The sequence below is a fragment of the Syngnathus scovelli genome, chromosome 15 (assembly GCF_024217435.2).
Source record: "Syngnathus scovelli strain Florida chromosome 15, RoL_Ssco_1.2, whole genome shotgun sequence".
NCBI lineage: Eukaryota > Metazoa > Chordata > Actinopteri > Syngnathiformes > Syngnathidae > Syngnathus > Syngnathus scovelli.
The window spans coordinates 5,001,297-5,018,315 of NC_090861.1; the positions used below are offsets into that span (position 1 = coordinate 5,001,297).

General features: G+C 41.9%; 2 protein-coding genes across 2 annotated transcripts in view; both read right to left on the bottom strand.

The window, feature by feature from the left end:
* Nucleotides 1-3,405: 3,405 nt before the first annotated feature.
* On the bottom strand, nt 3,406-14,951 carry ints2 (integrator complex subunit 2). Its single transcript, XM_049743500.2, has 25 exons — nt 14,565-14,951; nt 13,800-14,094; nt 13,592-13,730; nt 13,407-13,509; nt 13,222-13,335; nt 12,725-12,855; nt 12,408-12,578; nt 11,657-11,877; nt 11,468-11,593; nt 11,286-11,357; nt 10,564-10,678; nt 10,027-10,095; nt 9,255-9,389; nt 9,016-9,192; nt 8,682-8,796; nt 8,121-8,225; nt 7,848-8,012; nt 7,553-7,754; nt 6,562-6,687; nt 6,246-6,447; nt 5,893-6,174; nt 4,679-4,786; nt 4,455-4,560; nt 4,094-4,270; nt 3,406-3,996 (listed from the first exon to the last, which is right to left on the bottom strand). The coding sequence occupies exons 2-25, from the start codon at nt 14,090-14,092 to the stop codon at nt 3,821-3,823; spliced, it is 3,630 nt and encodes a 1,209-aa protein (XP_049599457.1). The 5' UTR covers nt 14,093-14,094; nt 14,565-14,951; the 3' UTR covers nt 3,406-3,820.
* A 979-nt stretch (nt 14,952-15,930) lies between these two features.
* The window catches only part of med13a (mediator complex subunit 13a), a 42,797-nt gene continuing 41,708 nt past the window's right edge, over nt 15,931-17,019 (bottom strand). The window contains exon 30 of the mRNA XM_049743473.2: nt 15,931-16,967. Coding sequence (XP_049599430.1) covers nt 16,835-16,967 — 133 coding nt within the window. The 3' untranslated portion in view covers nt 15,931-16,834. The remainder of the gene's footprint in view (nt 16,968-17,019) is intronic.

Sequence of the window (17,019 nt, forward strand, 5' to 3'; positions counted from 1 at the left end):
TTTTTTTTTTTTTGCAAAGGTAGGTGATTGCCTAAGGTTACCTCTGGGTGGAATCAATTATAGACGTTTTTTAAAAGCCCGACTTTGGTCTTCACAGGATTGCATGAAGCGAGCAGGTTCCCGAGATAACTTCTTATTTCTATTTAATGTTCTCACATCAAACTTGCTCTTTATTCACAAACTTTTGCAGACTTGCAGCTAGAGAAAGAATTTGAGATGTTATTGCTAAACTTCAATTGGACCATCCCTTAACTCCTTTGCTTTATGACTAATATATTTCGGGTACAAAAAACATATGTTGCTTTTAAAGAAATTCTTCAGGGCTCTCTGTTTGTGGTTGTTGAGAAAAGTGGAAGGAAATAAAATAGTCTTCCAAGACGGCATGGTCGAGTGTGCCAAATAAATGAATTTGACGAGTCTATAAAAAGAGTGTAACATTATTTTTGGCCGCCAAGTGCCCTATGATGTCGTTTAAGAGTGACAGTTATTGTGCTGTGTTATTTACGGAAGCCTGACTGATATTTGTGAGAGGGTCACTGGGCAACTTTTGTAAATCCTAAAAAAGTACCGTATTTTCCGGACTATAAGGCGCACCGGACTATAAGGCGCACCTTCAATGAATGGCCCATTTTAAAACTTTGTCCTCATATAAGGCGCACTGGACTATAAGGCGCACCATTAATGCATCGTGTCAGATTTTTAATCCAAATCAAATCATTCTCCATTTTATCTTTTTTATTTCAACTTCAGACACAACAAATTACTTTATAATCACAAAGTAATGATCCATAGTCTTCAGCGGGCCACTTATGATTGATGTCATGACACAATGCTTCGGGCCAGTTTAAATTTAGGAATTTGGTCCATATATAAAGCGCACCGGACTATAAGGCGCACTGTCGGCTTTTGAAAAAAATTTAGGTTTTTAGGTGCGCCTTATAGTCCGGAAAATACGGTACAAAGTATTTGCAATTCACGACTTCCAAGCACTGTTGGAGACTTGTATATCCACCATACAACCTAATTGCAAATTTCAGTTCGTTTTGTTTCGTTTCATCTTCCGAGGCCAACCACTTGATAGCGACTCTTGTATTCCCTGCCAGGCAATTGAAAAGTGGGCCATTTTACCTGCTGAAACATTTGCTTCTTTTGCTCTTTGGTTAATTGGCAGCATGCCTAAAACCCCCTCAGAGTAGAAGATGGTCTGCGGGGAAGAATCCAACGCATGAATCACTTCACTTTGCAGATTTCTTCATCTGCAGTAATTAAGCTTCTCTTTACAAGAAAAGAAAAAGTGAAAAAAACAACACTGACAAGCTGCCAATTAATTTCCTCACGCCATCATCTTGACGTTTTCTGCATACCCTGGGGGAGAATCAAAAGTTTTACAGGGTGTTGGGAAAGCTTTAATCGTGTCCTTTTGTTCTTGCTAACACATGTTGAAAAATGCAACAATGGCTGTGAAATGGCTCCTTCCCGCTCCGTTTAATCAATTCCCTCCGCTTTTTCCAGCAGAAGCAATGATGGGAAGATGTGAGGAAAATAGCATGCGGTAAATCTTATGTTTGCTGTTTTGGGGTTGACAATTATTCTTTAGTCACAATGAGAATAACAAATTTGAAAATGACAATATTTCTGCCTCAAAGCCAAGAGCTTCTTGGCTCCATCATATTTTATGTGCACTTGAGCATATTCATTCAGCCTTGCTTAACATCTTGGTCATAAATGCATTAACTACAGCACTGGTGTCAAACTCAAGGCCCGGGGGCCAGATACGGCCCGCCATATCATTTTGAGGCCCCCGAAGACAAATTGTGCATCAAATTCGTGTGTCATTACTAGAATTGCAAATTGTCTTCACTTTTAATATCTTTTTTTTTTTAAATATTTGACCAGTTTTTACTCATTTGATTTGAAAACGAGTTTTTTGTCAGTTTGTTTTGTAGTTTTTACTGTATATAATATGAGGTGCTCATACAATTATTTGGGTTGACAGTCATAAGGGCCCTCCGAAAGAAGCTATGACCACAATGCGGCCCGCGAAAAAAATGAGTTTGACACCCCTGGACTACAGTTTAAAACTAAAATTAAAATGCAGACCAACACTGGAAAAACATTTAATATCTATAGAGTTCTTCCAAAAAAAAAACCACAAGTGACCTTTCTTGAAACTTTCTAAATAAACAAAAAGTCAAACACCCAGAAAGCTGAGTCTCTGCATCAATGCATTTAATAGCCAGCGGGGAGAACACACTCTCCGAACCTTGATGACTCTACCCTGAGACCAAGACTAATTTTCTGCCTCTTTAGGGCTTGTCGTCTATTAGTAGCACAAGTTTGGTATACAGTACAAGCGATGTGGGTTTAAAAAATATAAATAAATAAAAAGTGATGGGGGGGGGGGTCTAAGACACGAGCTAGGCCAAGCTAAGTGCATTGAGGATCCGATTTAAGTGCTTGCCAACAACAGTCTTGTGGGAGATATCTTAAGAGGCAAGGGCATTGTTGTGAAAGAGTGTTCCACAAGATTGCTGTTTACACATTCTTGGCTACACTGCAAATAAAGGCAAAGAGATTAAAAAGACACTCTGCCCTCCATTGCAACAAATCACATCTTGAGAGAATTCACAATGAACGATCCTGTTGACCTTCAAGCAATCACAAACAGGATTTATTTCAAATCTAGGTTAGATCAACTTTAATTAGGTTCCAATTTGGATGATGTTTGACTTTGCAGTGTTTATGTCTAAAGGGGAATAAAATTTGAAACTATCGCTACTCAGCTAGAAAGTCGCTGCGGCTACGGCCCTGGCCGTCACACACAGCCCGAGGAGAGCTTAATAAGTTTTATTTGGAATTGAGTGAAGGAAGCGGAGGTTGTCATTTGAGTGCTTAAAAGCAAAGCGAGCCTGCTTTGTGATTTCACCCTCGCTCGCCTCGAGCATCTCTCACTACATCAAGAAAAGTGTGGCAACATGACAAACTGCTGCTGAACAGAAATTCATCCACACAGCCAAAAGCAAAGTAACATGATTAAAAACTGTGCGGCGATAATTCACAAACCATATACTGGTAACACATTCATCAAAAAATAAATCCTTTAAATCCCTTTAGAGGGTTTTTGTTCTACTTCATCACTCAGTAATTAATTTAATCAACTACTTTATGCAGTGCAGATTTAAATTGGCTGTAAAACAAACCCTTAATTATTGGCTTAAAACATTTGAGATATTTTATATTTATATAGTAGACGTTGATATTTATTTCTGAATAATATGTTTTTTAGTGATTTAAGTTAAACAGAGAGGAACTGTTGTATTTTCTAAGGCAAGATTGCCCTCTGGTGAATTACCTGGATATAGCTAGGAGGACGCAATAGTTTAGCAAGCAACCACATTAAGAAAATAATTGAGCATTTCTTTGTTTTATTACAAACAAATACATTATGACACAGTACTAAATCACATTTACATGAGTTAAAAAAAGCAGTCATCAAAATTGGCCCTTAGCATTTCAGTGTGTCACATTTGTAAGAACATAATTTAACCTGTTGTACAACTCATTATTAATTTACAGAATGTAAAAATAAAGACCGATGGGGCCCCTCAAGATGGAGCATTGATCAATTCTAACAATCGTTACTTACGTATGTAGCCCTTCGTTACCTTCATGGTAATCAAAGCGCTTTTTTTGACGTCACCTCATTCACGTCGATTATTGTTGGTTGTACGTGAAGCGCTTCCTCGCACATCGAGAATGATCACCTGAGCCATCAGATTAAACAAGAATGAGTCCATATTGTATCGATTGTCCGTCTGATTTATAGCCCGTGAAGGGTGGAGCCGATAATGTCCATGAATGTCGCTTCGACACAGTAACAGATCTGAACATCCGGGTCGGATCCTCCGAGTTCCTCTGCTGTTCTTTGGGGTAAAGCCAGTTTACTGGCTCCTTCTACTGAAACATCCCGAGGCTTCTCTTTTAGATACTGCAAACCTAAGGATGAAATAGAAATAGTCATCTATCAAGAAAAATGTGCGTCTGCTAAATATATTTCTGGAATTTTGACAGCTCGGCATTCATGTGTACTTACGAGCGATGAGAGGGTCGATGTCCCTGGCTTTGGTGGCCACATCAGAGGCACAAACTTGCCCTACTTGTACAAGAAGGGCGGTCACATCTTCATAGAGTGGCGGAAAGGCCTGACAGAAGGCCACTAGGCACGGCAGAGTGGGCATGAAGAAGGCAAAGCGCTTGGCACGGGTCAGCACTGATGAGAAGAAATCACAAACTGTTATAGACCTAAAATGTTGCACTATGTGACAATGACCAGATGGTGGCAGCAAAACGCATAGAATGATTTCAGGACAGCCTTATGTGGGCAAAATTTAATTTATAAAAAAAAAAAAGAAGGGTTATGTGTGTGACATGGGGAAGACAAAAAAATGTCTGACCTGTAAGAAGCGTACCCATGACGCTGACGGCCAATCTCGCCACACTGAGCGATTTGGGCAGTGCATATTGGATACACAGATATGATAGCAACTGGATTGCAAAGATCTGTGAGAAGATAAGATTCACAACTGATAAGACACATATTTGATATGTTTTCTGAAGTATTTATGTCATATGCAAACAGATGGCATAAGCCAGGCCAAGGCCCCATGGGATGTCCCACCTGCTTTTCCAGTTGGGGCTGGGCCAAAAGTTCTGGGATGAAGTCCAGACAGATATGCATGGAAGGGATACCTGACACTGTTAGAGGCAGCAGAGGTTGAGGATAGCCCTGGAAGAGACCACATATGTAAAATATATATTGCTCATGTGGCATCTAATAGGCTCTTCATAGTTTTTAAACAATGTGACATTGTTTAAAAACTATGATTTATAGAGTGCAGCTTAGCTGGAGGCAAAAACATTCTGCGTGCTCGCTCGAAAATGCAGGTTAGCATATTTCAACAGAATGTTTACGTGGCAAATGTGAAAGGCACTCTCCGTGATCATAAATGTTAAAATATAATAACTTGTGTGTTGCTACAGCTGTATGAAATGAAAACAGATATAATTATGAATGGAAAGAACAAAAAAATGTGAGCTACAAAGATTCACATTTAGGCAGCATGTGAAAATAAAACGAATAACATTTAAATGGGTGTGCTTTAAATAAAAAAAAATGTGCAAACAAATATGCCTACTTACTCGGGCAATACTGAGGGAGCCAAAGTTGGCCATAAACACCATGCAGTGCTTCTGCAGCAGATAGTGGAAGAGGTTGGAAGTGCTTCGGCCTTTTGAAGAAACTTGCTTGTGGCATGTTTGGCAAAAAAATTGTTGCTCTTCATCCACAATTTGAAATCCAAAATAGCTCCAAATTACAGAGCCATTGTTTTTTTAACTCGCTCATCCTCTAACACCGTAGTCGCCAACGTTTGTTGTGTTGTCATGCGTCAGAGAAGACTACGTAAACACCGGGTTGAACCAAAGAGGACACAAAAAGAAAATAGTGCCCTATGCTGAAGAGCAAACGGCCGTAACAAGAGCAGCACCTAAATATATTATATCCCGATATCAATTTCAAAATTTCATGACTGACAGAGGCAGTTGTTTTTGCTTTTATAGTTTTGGCAACCAAAATCGTAACAAGATGACATTTGTGTACATAAAATTAGCTGTGGCTTCCCTTCTTTGGCCTCCAGCGTGACATCACATGAAGGGGTCCATAGAAGTGCAAAATTAGTGATAATATTTGTAATAATATCCAGAATATAACAATACTTTTTGGTATTGTCATATTCTGGATATCATTGAAAATATCTATAGTTTTTTATACTGTTTTACCCCCCCAAAAAATAAAACAACAACACATGACTGATGTCTTGTGCAAGGACTTACCTGAAAGTGGACGAGTTTGGCAATATTGGGGTCAGCGATGAACATCTGATGCAGCAGACAACAGATAAGACACTGCACCTCCCTCAAATCACTGAGCAGGCCTCCCTCTGGCTCAGCATCTCTCACAGCCTCCTTGGCTCTGAGCAGCAGGCTTTTTTGTTCGGCTTTTGCTGGCACGGGGCCACCGATGGCCCTCAGAAGGCTCCCCGTGCTGCATCCCAGCTGCTGCTCCTCAGAGGTTGGCAAACACACCTCCAGGAGAATCTGGACAGCTGCACTATCCTGGATTTAACAAGGAACGATCAGGAAATCACAACTGAGAATAGAATTAGTCTTGATGATGTAAGAAATACCTGAGCAGCTAAAAGGGCATTCTTGAGTTCCTCCCTGGTGACCTCAGGCGTATCTGGCTGTCCAGGCACACCCAGGTTGGAGACTGTCTGGCTCTGCCTATCAAAATCTGCCGTCTCTTTTAAATGGCTGTGCAGGTAGGCTTTGGATGCTAGCAGATAGCCGTTCAGCATGTGAAGGACGATGTCCATTAATGGAGGACATCTAAAAAAAGCCGAAGTCAGAATGCGGTAAATTATCTGGCACTTTTTTGGGGAAAATGGCTGCCATTCAAAGAGTTAATGAGGGTGGATAATTCAGGTCTAATTTGTCTCATACCTGTACACTCTGTGATCGCAGCGTAGAACAATGAGGGGATCCACCATGAGGTCGTTCTGAGTGTACGTCTGTTGCCTGAGAAGCTTCGCCGAAGGTTGGAGAGCATTCACCGTCATCACCCACAACCTGAAACACAGCTCGTTGCTTTAGGGAGCAATATCCCACTGCTGTTTGGAATACATTTTATTTGACAGTGTGTAACATTTATCGATTCCATAAACACTCTCTTTTAAGAAATAGAACAGTATGAAGTGACAAAACGGTTGCTTCGCTGGGGTTTAATAGAATAATCCATAAACGGTGAGCTCCAGACTCCTGAGGGTGTACAAGCGACAAACACAAAGTCAGACTGCTGTGTTTTCCTCCTGAATTAATAAAAGCTGTCATTGGCAACAATCCGTTACTTCCTCCTTTCAGAAAATCTACCTCAGTTTTCCTGCAGAGACCCATTTGGATCAATAGGATGTCTGCTCAGTTCTCCAGTCAGGCCAGAGGTCGTGGAGAGTGACCCTCTACTGTCCAGAGCTTTGGATGAGGGCCGACAAGACTCGCTTTGCTGTGTACCTCTGATCTATTCTCACAATCATCTATGAGCAAGCAGCTCCAGGTCAAAGGGTGAAACAACTCTTGTTCCGCAGGTCTTGCTTTAATCCACTTATTGTGTCTCACGGCAACTTAACGCTGCTTTCAAAGAAATGCCACTGACTCAAGAGAGGTTGATAACCTTTCTCTGAAACAACGTCCTAACCATTCCAAGGGCACAAAATCCATTTTTTCCCCCTAATAAAAAATCACGAGTATAATTCAAACTACGACAAAGCAAGCTTATGTTGAAAGACAAAAAGAATGACATCATTAGCGAATGCAGAGACACTCTGCTCCACTTTCAAAATCTCCCGCAGCGTTATATTTGGAATTCATGGGGTCATCGCAGTATCTCTCCAACATAAGAGTGCAGCCTTGACAATTGTATTCATTTCACATAGCGTACCTGCGGGGCATCACGGTGTTGAGCCCCATCCAGAGCTTGTTGAGCGTCTGCAGGGTGCGGCGAGGAACGGCGGGTTCTAGCAGTAGAGCCATGCTGGCAGTCAAGGACTCGGAATAAGGGATAAGGTCTCCCGGGGTGAGAAGTGTCAACTGCTCCAAGATTCGCATCAACCTCGGACTGCTGGATGGCAACTTCTGGAAGGCTTGGGTGGGGGAAGAAAAGTGTGAAGCCTCGTTTTGTTTCCTTGATTGCATAAAAGCATCTGCCAAACAAATAATAATGAGAGGGTGCGCACCCTGGTGGAGCTGGCTCTGAGTGTATCTGCACGTCTTGCTGGGGAGCATCATTTTCCTCAGCAGGGGAAGCGTGCCCGTCACCTCCTCTTCACACACCCAGTCTTCCACAAGACACAGGTGAGGGTAGTTGATGGCCAGCAACCTCAACAAGGCAGAGTGCAGACCTGGCAACGTGGAACAAGAAAGGCACATTTTAAACCCCGTCTGCTTTACTATGCAATCATCGAAAATAATATTCATAGTCATTGTGATCAAATCTTGTGCTGACTCACCCCCGAGCTCTTGTTGCAACCCCTGAGCTTGGGTAACTAAGTACTTTATGGGGATCTGATCCATCAGTGCCGCTGAATACGACTTGGGCTTCTTCTGCATTAGAGCTGTCAAAAGATAAAAAGGATTTAAAGTACGACAGACATCGACTACGTTTTAGTCTCATGAAGAGCTGGTGCACATAATAGAGGTGACTTTCTATTGACACAATTTCAGTAGCGCTCCTGATGGCTTCCATTACTCTTTCCTTGAAGGCTGTGGGAGCACTTAGGTAAACAGACCAATTAAAGGGATGGGCATAAACTCTCATAAATCTGCTCTAATGAAGGGCAAGCTTGTCATGAAAAGGAAATGCATACTAGCTTGACGAACTGCTAATGTTACAATCTAACCTCAAGCTGCCCTAGTTATCTCCGGGAGTCATTTCACTTGGCTGTTTGTCAGGCCACCATTTATTTTCTACGGAGCTGGCAACACACTGGAAAGGATAAGTGGCTGCATGTCCGGAGAGAGAAAGCTCCTACGACGAAGAGGACAAAGAGTGCCACTGAAAGTTTACACACCCAATTGTTTGGTGCTCGCCAACAGATTCTCCTCGTAAGACAGGATGTAGTAAAGGATAAGGAGTTGGGTCGTGATGGAGTTGCGCTGTCGTCCTCCTCGACTACTGTCCCCTTGCTAAGAGAAACAAAACAAAAAAAATGACATTATAATTTCTCTTCAGTTGGTCATCATAATATGAATAGAGGAACGAAGCAGAGAAAAATATCTATTACACTATTCGTGTATGTGAATGTATGATTTTACGACTTGTGCCTTAAATTTAGCGTATTTCCTTTCTGTTGAATAAGGTCATAAAATTGAATCGGCTCTTGTAAAGTACTCGGGATGACTTACGACAGAAGAGCCCTGGTAGATGCTGAGGATTTCTTGCTCTGTGATTGGTTGGTTGGTGGCCTCAGGGTTGGCCTTTGACGCCGGAGTGAGGATTGAGTTGATGTAAACGTCAACCAGGGGTATTAGCTGAGTGTGGATGGGGGTGTTTGTCTCACAAAGCTGACGGTAGATCCAGTCCTTAAAAGCCAAAGACGTCAACATGAATGCTTGGACGCAATTATTTGCCGCAAAATGTCTACCTTGATGGACACTTTGTGCTTCGTGAAGGCTCGGCTTCGGAGAAGCTGGTAGATGCAGTGAATGGGGAGAAACCCTGTGATGTTGGCACTTAGATTGTTGGTCACCGCAACCCTTACTGCATGGGCTGTAACCACCTGCATACCAAACACATGCTGTCAATGACCAAGCCAATGCAAATTACCGTATTTTCCGGACTATAAGGCGCACCGGACTATAAGGCGCACCTTCAATGAATGGCCCATTTTAAAACTGTGTCCTTATATAAGGCGCACCAGACTATAAGGCGCACCATTAATGCATCATGTCAGATTTTTAATCCAAATCAAATCATTCTCCATTTTATCTTTTTTATTTCAACTTCAGACGCAACAAATTACTTTATAATCACAAAATAATGATCCATAGTCTTTTTGATTCATGATTCATAGACTTCAGCGGGCCACTTATCATTGATTTCATGACACAATGCTTCTGGCCAGTTTAAATTAGGAATTTGGTCCATATATAAAGCGCACCGGATTATAAGGCGCACTGTCAGCTTTTGAGAAAATTTTAGGTTTTTAGGTGCTAGCCCTTCTGAAGTGGGAGTGATTCTCATATAGAGCTTCACTAAGTCTAGACACTCTGGCCAAGGTCTGCCTGTTGTTTCCATGCAACAGTTTCCTTATAGTCCGGAAAATACGGTAACAAACACACAATTTAAAAATGATATTTAATCACTTGAGCCTGCAAAAATGAGGTATTAAAAAGTTCATGAGATTACAAAAGCACCTGTTCTGTGAAGATCTCTTGCGTGAAGATGGTCTTCATCTTACTCAGAGAGCTCGGTTTGATGGCAATCTATGGAAGAAAAAGATGAAACGTGGCAGCTTTACTACGAGTGAAAACAACCCGGAGGCATCGGTGGAGGTATTGCTATTTTTCAATTTCCTCTTTTCATATTTCATAGAAAAAACACTCTTCTTGGCAGGCACAATGGTGAATTGATAGGGTTGCCCTGGGGGCGGAAACAAACAGACTCTAAATCCAATTACATTGCACATCTTAGTGGAACATACACTGAGACGGGAAAACCACTTAGCACACATGAGGGAGAAAATAGCACACTTAATAAGTTATAAAAGGGCAAAACTGCTGCGAGGGACATCGGAATGTCTTGAAAGACACAGTATGTGTATGGTCAAAGTGTTTCATCAGTGCTTTAGTCTTTACATGTGCTACTGCAGCAGTGGGGGGGGGGGGGGGGGCAGTATTTGGTCAGACACACTAACGTATTGATCACTGTCCTCATCCTACCTATCATCTTACCTTCATCCCCAAAGTAGAACACACCAACTCAATAATGGAGCTGAGCTGGTTGCTGTGGAAATACATGGCCACTAGTAATAGCATCTCTCCGAAAGAAGCAGCTACACCTGCAGCACTGAATGGGAGGGGGGGGGGGGGGGGGGGGGGCACACATAGGAGAAACTGATTCTTAAGCTGGCATTTTACAGGACCTCTATTTGAAAAAAAAAAAAATGATGGAATGACATCAGTAAAGAATGTAAACAATCCGCTTTTTGTGATTTGTGAGTTATTGCTTCAGGATAAGATTCCAAAGCGCCAGCAAAGAATACAGCATTATCTTTTGAGGGCAACCATAAAATTCGACGACTGTATTGGCAAAATAAATGATAGACACAACAGCAAGGGGATCATTATTGTCTTTCTCAAAGCCCAATAAAAACTCGTATGGGTTTATTTTTATTTGACATATAGGGCAATGGTATTATCGTTATTTCTATTAAACACCGGACAGTAGTTATGCAGTGAGTATTTCCACTTTCACAGACGTGTTTAGATCTTCACGCTACACCAAAATGTATCGCTTTTTCCACACAACAAAGTTTACAATTAGAAAATGATTGATGTGGGTAACATAGATCAATTTGACTTATTGAACTTGTGCTTGATAAAACATCCCACAAGAATCAAGATACGAAAACATGGGTGGAGGCAACCATAAAGTAAAATGGTGTATGCAGTACCTCTCAAAGTACTCCTCTTCTTTGATCATCCAGCTGAGCCACATGACCATGAGCTGCTCCTGCTCGGGTGTGCTAGAGGCATGCGAGAAACAAGACGTGTTATACGTCAAGAATATAAAACAGGACGACAAAAAAATAGAAATGTGCTTCATTTCAGGATCAGTGATTTGAACATGGTGTACCTGACCAGGGTGGGAAAGGCTAATAGTTTGCAGAAGGACAAGGAGACAAAGCGAACGCCGGCGGGAGTGGCTGGAGGTCGGCTTGTCATCAGTTGCAGAAGTTGCTCGGCCTCCTCGTCCGTTGGTCTGGGACAGGAGCACAATCAAACCTGCTCATTTCCGATCAGATCGAGTACTACGTTCCCTTACCTGAGCCCAGCGATGCCCATGAGAGCACAGTAGAGTCGGAGTAGAGCGCTGGCCTTCACCACGTGTTCTTCTCTGAGGCCCGAGTAGCCGAAGCCACCTTCGTCATCCGTGTCGCCGTCGTTGGGAACGTGCGTGCTGCGCGAGCGAGGCAAGATAGCGACCAACTCCAGCAGCAGTTGCCTGCGCATCTGCCACAGCACTGAGCTGCTCTCTCGCTTTCTCTAGTGGGAGAGAAAAAAATATATAAACACAGGAGATGATGAGTAATCGTCCCGTTAGCTCATTGCTTTACTCATCTTACAATCAGAGCAAGAAATTCATATTATTTCCTCCAGCAAAAATGCAATTGAGACTTTAGAGTAGAATGCTAAGAAGGCTACACCTTATTATAAAATGTTTCCCTTTTTCTTCACGGCTGAGAAAAGGCTCAATGGCATCTTTTCAAAAAGGGATACGAGACGCGATGGCATTTTGAGAAGAGCTCCTGCTTCTCCATAACCGAGAAGAAATGTCAGGAGATGGAAAGATAAGCAAGGCCATTTGAAGCTGTTGTGCCATTTTAAACGCACACTTCCATTTGGGAAAATTACCGTTTCCCTTTTTCAATGGGGACGATAAGGCGGGCACAAAACAAAAGGTCACACACGTTGGAGATTCCAAAAAGGGATGATGGCTACATGAGAATGTCAAGGCGTGCGAGTGACTTCAACGATGGCCCCCGTTATCGTGAATCAAAAACAAAGGAACTCACCTGTTGCCCATTGCGGATGAACATGCTGAACCACGTGCGGACTTTGCTGTTAGTACCAAGCAGAAGACCGCTGACATAAGAAACCAGGGTGCTGACGGCTTCATCTGCTGTGTCTGGTTTGTAATCCAGAGTCAGAGCCACACCCAGGCCAGGAAGATGACATTCCTCCACCTAAGAAAAATACAAATAGAAAACTTGATTTCACCACGCTGGTCATGTCAAAAGCAATTTGTGCTACAACTGACTGATCCTAATACATTCTTTTCTGCAGGTATTCAAAAAACGGTGTTCCGTCAAAATGTTTTTTTCCTACTGACCACCATGGCTCTGATGTTGAGAGCCTGTGAAGGGTTCATCTGACACAGCTGCCTAAGGGCTTCGGTCCTGCGCCGACCGCCAACGCTCTCTTCATCCTGACGCTCTCCGTTCTTGATCAAACCTCTGCACACTGCAAACACAAGCGCACACATTTCCAATAGGCTCGCTCGCTTTGTGTGATTATCGTACATTATACTTGTGTCACGGTCACACTCGGTTTATTCTTAAATAAAGTCATGCCAGAAATCACAACATTGAGTATGTATATATTTTATTAGGCTCACTGGAGAAAAGCATCCCATTGATTTTTTTAGATTAAGCATGTTCTTTTGCAATCTTTGCTAAATAGCAACTCACCAAATCTCTATTTAGAGCAGCCAACGCACAATGTGTGAAATTGACTTTACTTAAAGCGGTTAAACAAAACTGGGATGGGTTTATTGTGGATGAAGTAAAACTGGGTCGCGTTGTCAGAAATTTAAGACCGAGCATTTACCTTCATTGAAGCTGTCAGGCACATTGGCAACCAGAAGACAAAGAAACCAATCTCCATTGCGAACATGCAGCAAAGCCTCTGCCACGTCCACAATTGGCAGCAGGGAAGGCAGTTCTGTCCAAACAAAATACACAGGAGAGGATGATTTTTATTTTTTTTGCAGTATATTTAACAGATTTACGTACCTGCTTGTAGAATGCAAAGTACGTCGGCAACCTCTTCCAAGTACACCGGGCTTTCAAACAGTTCTGATGACTTCAGAAAGAATTCTCCATTGGAATCGACAACCTAAGAGACACAGATAAACAACTCTTTGACTACCTGCTTTGATAAACATCCTAATAATTTAGTTTGACGATGATGTCTGTACCTTACTCATGATTGCCAAAAGCTCACTGAGGGTCAGACGAAGTCTCCTGAGCGGATCGCTGTGTTCAAACTCCAAGGTGAGCCCATGTTGCAGCTGTGACACCAGGATACTCTCCACATTGGAACCACCTGCTTTGTGCCTGGCGCATAAAAATGTTCAAAAATAAACTCCCTTATTTGACATAGAACCAAAGTGACGAGGGGATTACCTGAGCTGCTGCTCCTTCCTGGCATCCTGCTCCAAGGCGTGAAAGTCAACAGACAGCAGCGCCACAATGGAGTTGACAGCTTCCACTCCCGAGAGCAGCCGGAGGATGAGCTTCTTGTCCTCGGCCCAAGACGGGCTCTGGTCAGCCGGGGCACACAAAGCCATCCTCACCAAGCAGGGAAGCAGTAACCTCAGCTCGGGGTCACTGAGAGCTGCCAGGCGCTGCACATCCACCTTCTGCATGGCTTCAAATGCAAAAGGGCTGACAAACTGCAGCCCTGCACTGTCTGTCATCTCTGAAACGGTCAGAACAAAAACGACGAGAAACATCAGAACCACGTGAACCACAACACCAAAGTAGCTGGATCGGACTTACAAGCTCACTTGATCCCTTCAATAATATATTGCATTTAATAGAAGACGATCAAATATATTAGTGGTGGTAAAAGCTTGAAGTCAGCTTTTTATCTTCACTAACAATGACAGCTCGGCTAAACGCTAACACGTATGTGAGGAGGAAGTGTTATAAATATTCCAGCTCATAACATTAACACCAAAGCAGCGATCTAACATGTTGGGCATGGTTTTAATTCAACTTATAACGCGTATTCCCACTTTTCGCCACTTTTAGGGTGACTTAGCCTGCTACTAGCCGGAGAGCTAATAGCAAAAGCTAACGCTCCTGCATTGCCAAACAACGCGGTGGCTAAGCGTTGCAAAAACAGCGTACTTCGGACATTATAAAATGTAACAGTAATTATCTTACCTTAATTAGTTGCGATATTGCCGCGCAATCGGTTAATGTTAAGGTAGGAGGCCTCCGGACCTCGGACTTGACTTAGCACCAAAGCTAAGATGTGTCCGAGAAAGTACCCTTCCTTAGCGGTCACTGAGTTCTCCAAATGCGTTGCATTTCCCACACCCTGAGCACTAAAGTGTTGCCATTTCCACTCGGACAGGTCCGCAAAGAGAGAAAAATTATTAAGATTGTGTGTAAGGAGCTCAAACAGACTGCTGAAAGCCGGAGCAGTCTCGAACTGCGGAGACCGGTGGAAGGCTACCTTATGTGCCGCTCTTGTATGGGCTGACTCCCATTATCATACATTTGCAGGAATAATAGGAGATATTAGTTGATCTTCATGTTTATTTATGTTAATTTCATTACTTTTATCTTGCAAAGTAATTTTAGTTTTTGATCTAAAAAAAAAAAAAGTGAGCGAACAACTAACAAAAAAATAAGTGCGCATTGCTCGACACGTGAACGCACCATCAAGTGACAAACGCACTTTTGATAAAGTATACATGACAGTAAAAAAATAAATAATTACATAAATAGGAAAACCGAATCAATCCCTTTGCACTGTACAAAAAAGACATTGTCTCCAATGTTCCAAAGTACAAAAGTAAACATGCATTTTTAATTTTTAAAGGAGGAAATGGATGGGGAATATCTTGCTTCTCCAAATCTGGTGCATTGATTTAAGTGTTCCTCCGTGGAGCTGCTGTCCTTATTTTTCTGTCTACAACCTATAAAACCTTACAAGTTCAGACAATAATTCTTGTTATTTAGGTGTGACATGATTGGGATTGTGAATGTTTCATGAAATTCACCTGGAATGAACCCCAATTACATTTGCAGTAGTGTAGACCTTGATGGTAAAAATGTAAAATTAATAAAGCAAAATATTTTGTTTAATATACGGATTTGAAATAAAATCCAATTATATGTTTTCCACTTGACTAGTCACTGTCAAATTGCAAGTTCCACAATCTTGCCAAAAAGCATACTGGGAAAAGTTGCAGAGTGATGACAGTCGACAGTAGGACCACTGCGTATTTATAAAGATCGTTGACAGCAAGAAGCAATGATGGACATGGAATGGACTGCCAGCTGCTCCCAAACAACCTTCGGGCACGTCAACAGTTTGCAAGTCAAATGCAGGAATTCACCATAAATGGAGTTTGGTGGTCTTACACCACTGGAAGGACCAGCAACTAAATCGCACATAGAAACAAACATGATCATCATATAATTGTTAATAATGTTCCTACCTTTCTATTGGTGTCCTCTACCAAATGCACAACCAGTCTTTCCGCCTCTACGCAAAAAAACACAACAAGCACGGGGAAAATCTGTTGACACATTTTATTCCTAAAACAGAAGCCACAGCACCAACTGCTGGCATGGCATTCATATATATAATTATCTATATAGATAGCCGTTTGGTTTTTGTGTCTAAATGTGTGGTATAAAATACTATATACAACAATGTACCTCTTTATTAGAACACAGTGAAGTTCATTGCTGTACAATTCCTATGTAGCTACAGCTTTGCTGTAATTCACAATTCTCCACTTCTTCTGTACATTGTGACAATACAAATAGTCTCTTTCTCCATTACAAAAAATAATACTCTGAAAGCAACCGACTGGGACTTTCTTTCCTTTTTCTGCAATAGTTTCTCCATTTTGTTTTTTTTAACGCAAGATGATTACATATATCTTAGACCAATTGCTTTAAAGCAAGAAGGTGTTATAAACCTTCTCCATTTATATATTTCTCTATATATATTTATAAAAGCGGTTAAGAAATAATACATTTGAAAAGATACAATAAATAAGATAGACGCAGGCTTTTCATTTGGATATAATTCCATCCAAAGGAATAAAAAGGAATTTTAGGTTGTCACACCAAAAATCCATTCTTTAAAAGTTATTTTCTTGATCAAGTACATCCCTTTATCTCTTTTCCGTCTTTCCCAAAACAGACTGGCCAGTGCATGTGCTGCCATGTTAAAAAGAAACATGACAACCAATCTGTGGCTCTCCCACGTTCCTTTACTCTGATCTTCCCATAATTTTTTCATTTATTCCCGCATCTATGAGTGCATGTCTTTGCGCCAAGGGGACAACCAACCATCAAAACTGATCTTGGACTGAGATCCAACGCTGTGCTTCGTTCGCTCTGGTGTCATGAAACCCCTACGGAGTTATCGCTTTGGACTTCTCTTCTTGAAATGTCTCTCCTGTGGCGGGCTACAACATGTTTGTGATAAAGTTGTACATCTGGTTCAGCACCACAAAGTGAATGGGCAGGCATGATCGTCTGTCCTGTGTCGCCGGGTCACATGTAAGCCAGGAGAGGGCGTTGTACTGCTCCAGCACAAATCTAGCAGGGTGCAAAATACAAGTATTGGAGTCACGGATAGTACTCAATCACT

Bases quoted from the DNA above. Each gene is read 5' to 3' on its own strand.
- ints2 (XM_049743500.2), bottom strand. From the start codon at position 14,092: ATGACAGACAGTGCAGGGCTGCAGTTTGTCAGCCCTTTTGCATTTGAA. The intron at 10,679-11,285 runs GTACTGCATACA...CCTCCCATTCAG, and splicing joins GAAGAGGAGTACTTTGAGAG to TGCTGCAGGTGTAGCTGCTT. The intron at 6,688-7,552 runs GTACGCTATGTG...GCTGTGTTTCAG, and splicing joins AACACCGTGATGCCCCGCAG to GTTGTGGGTGATGACGGTGA.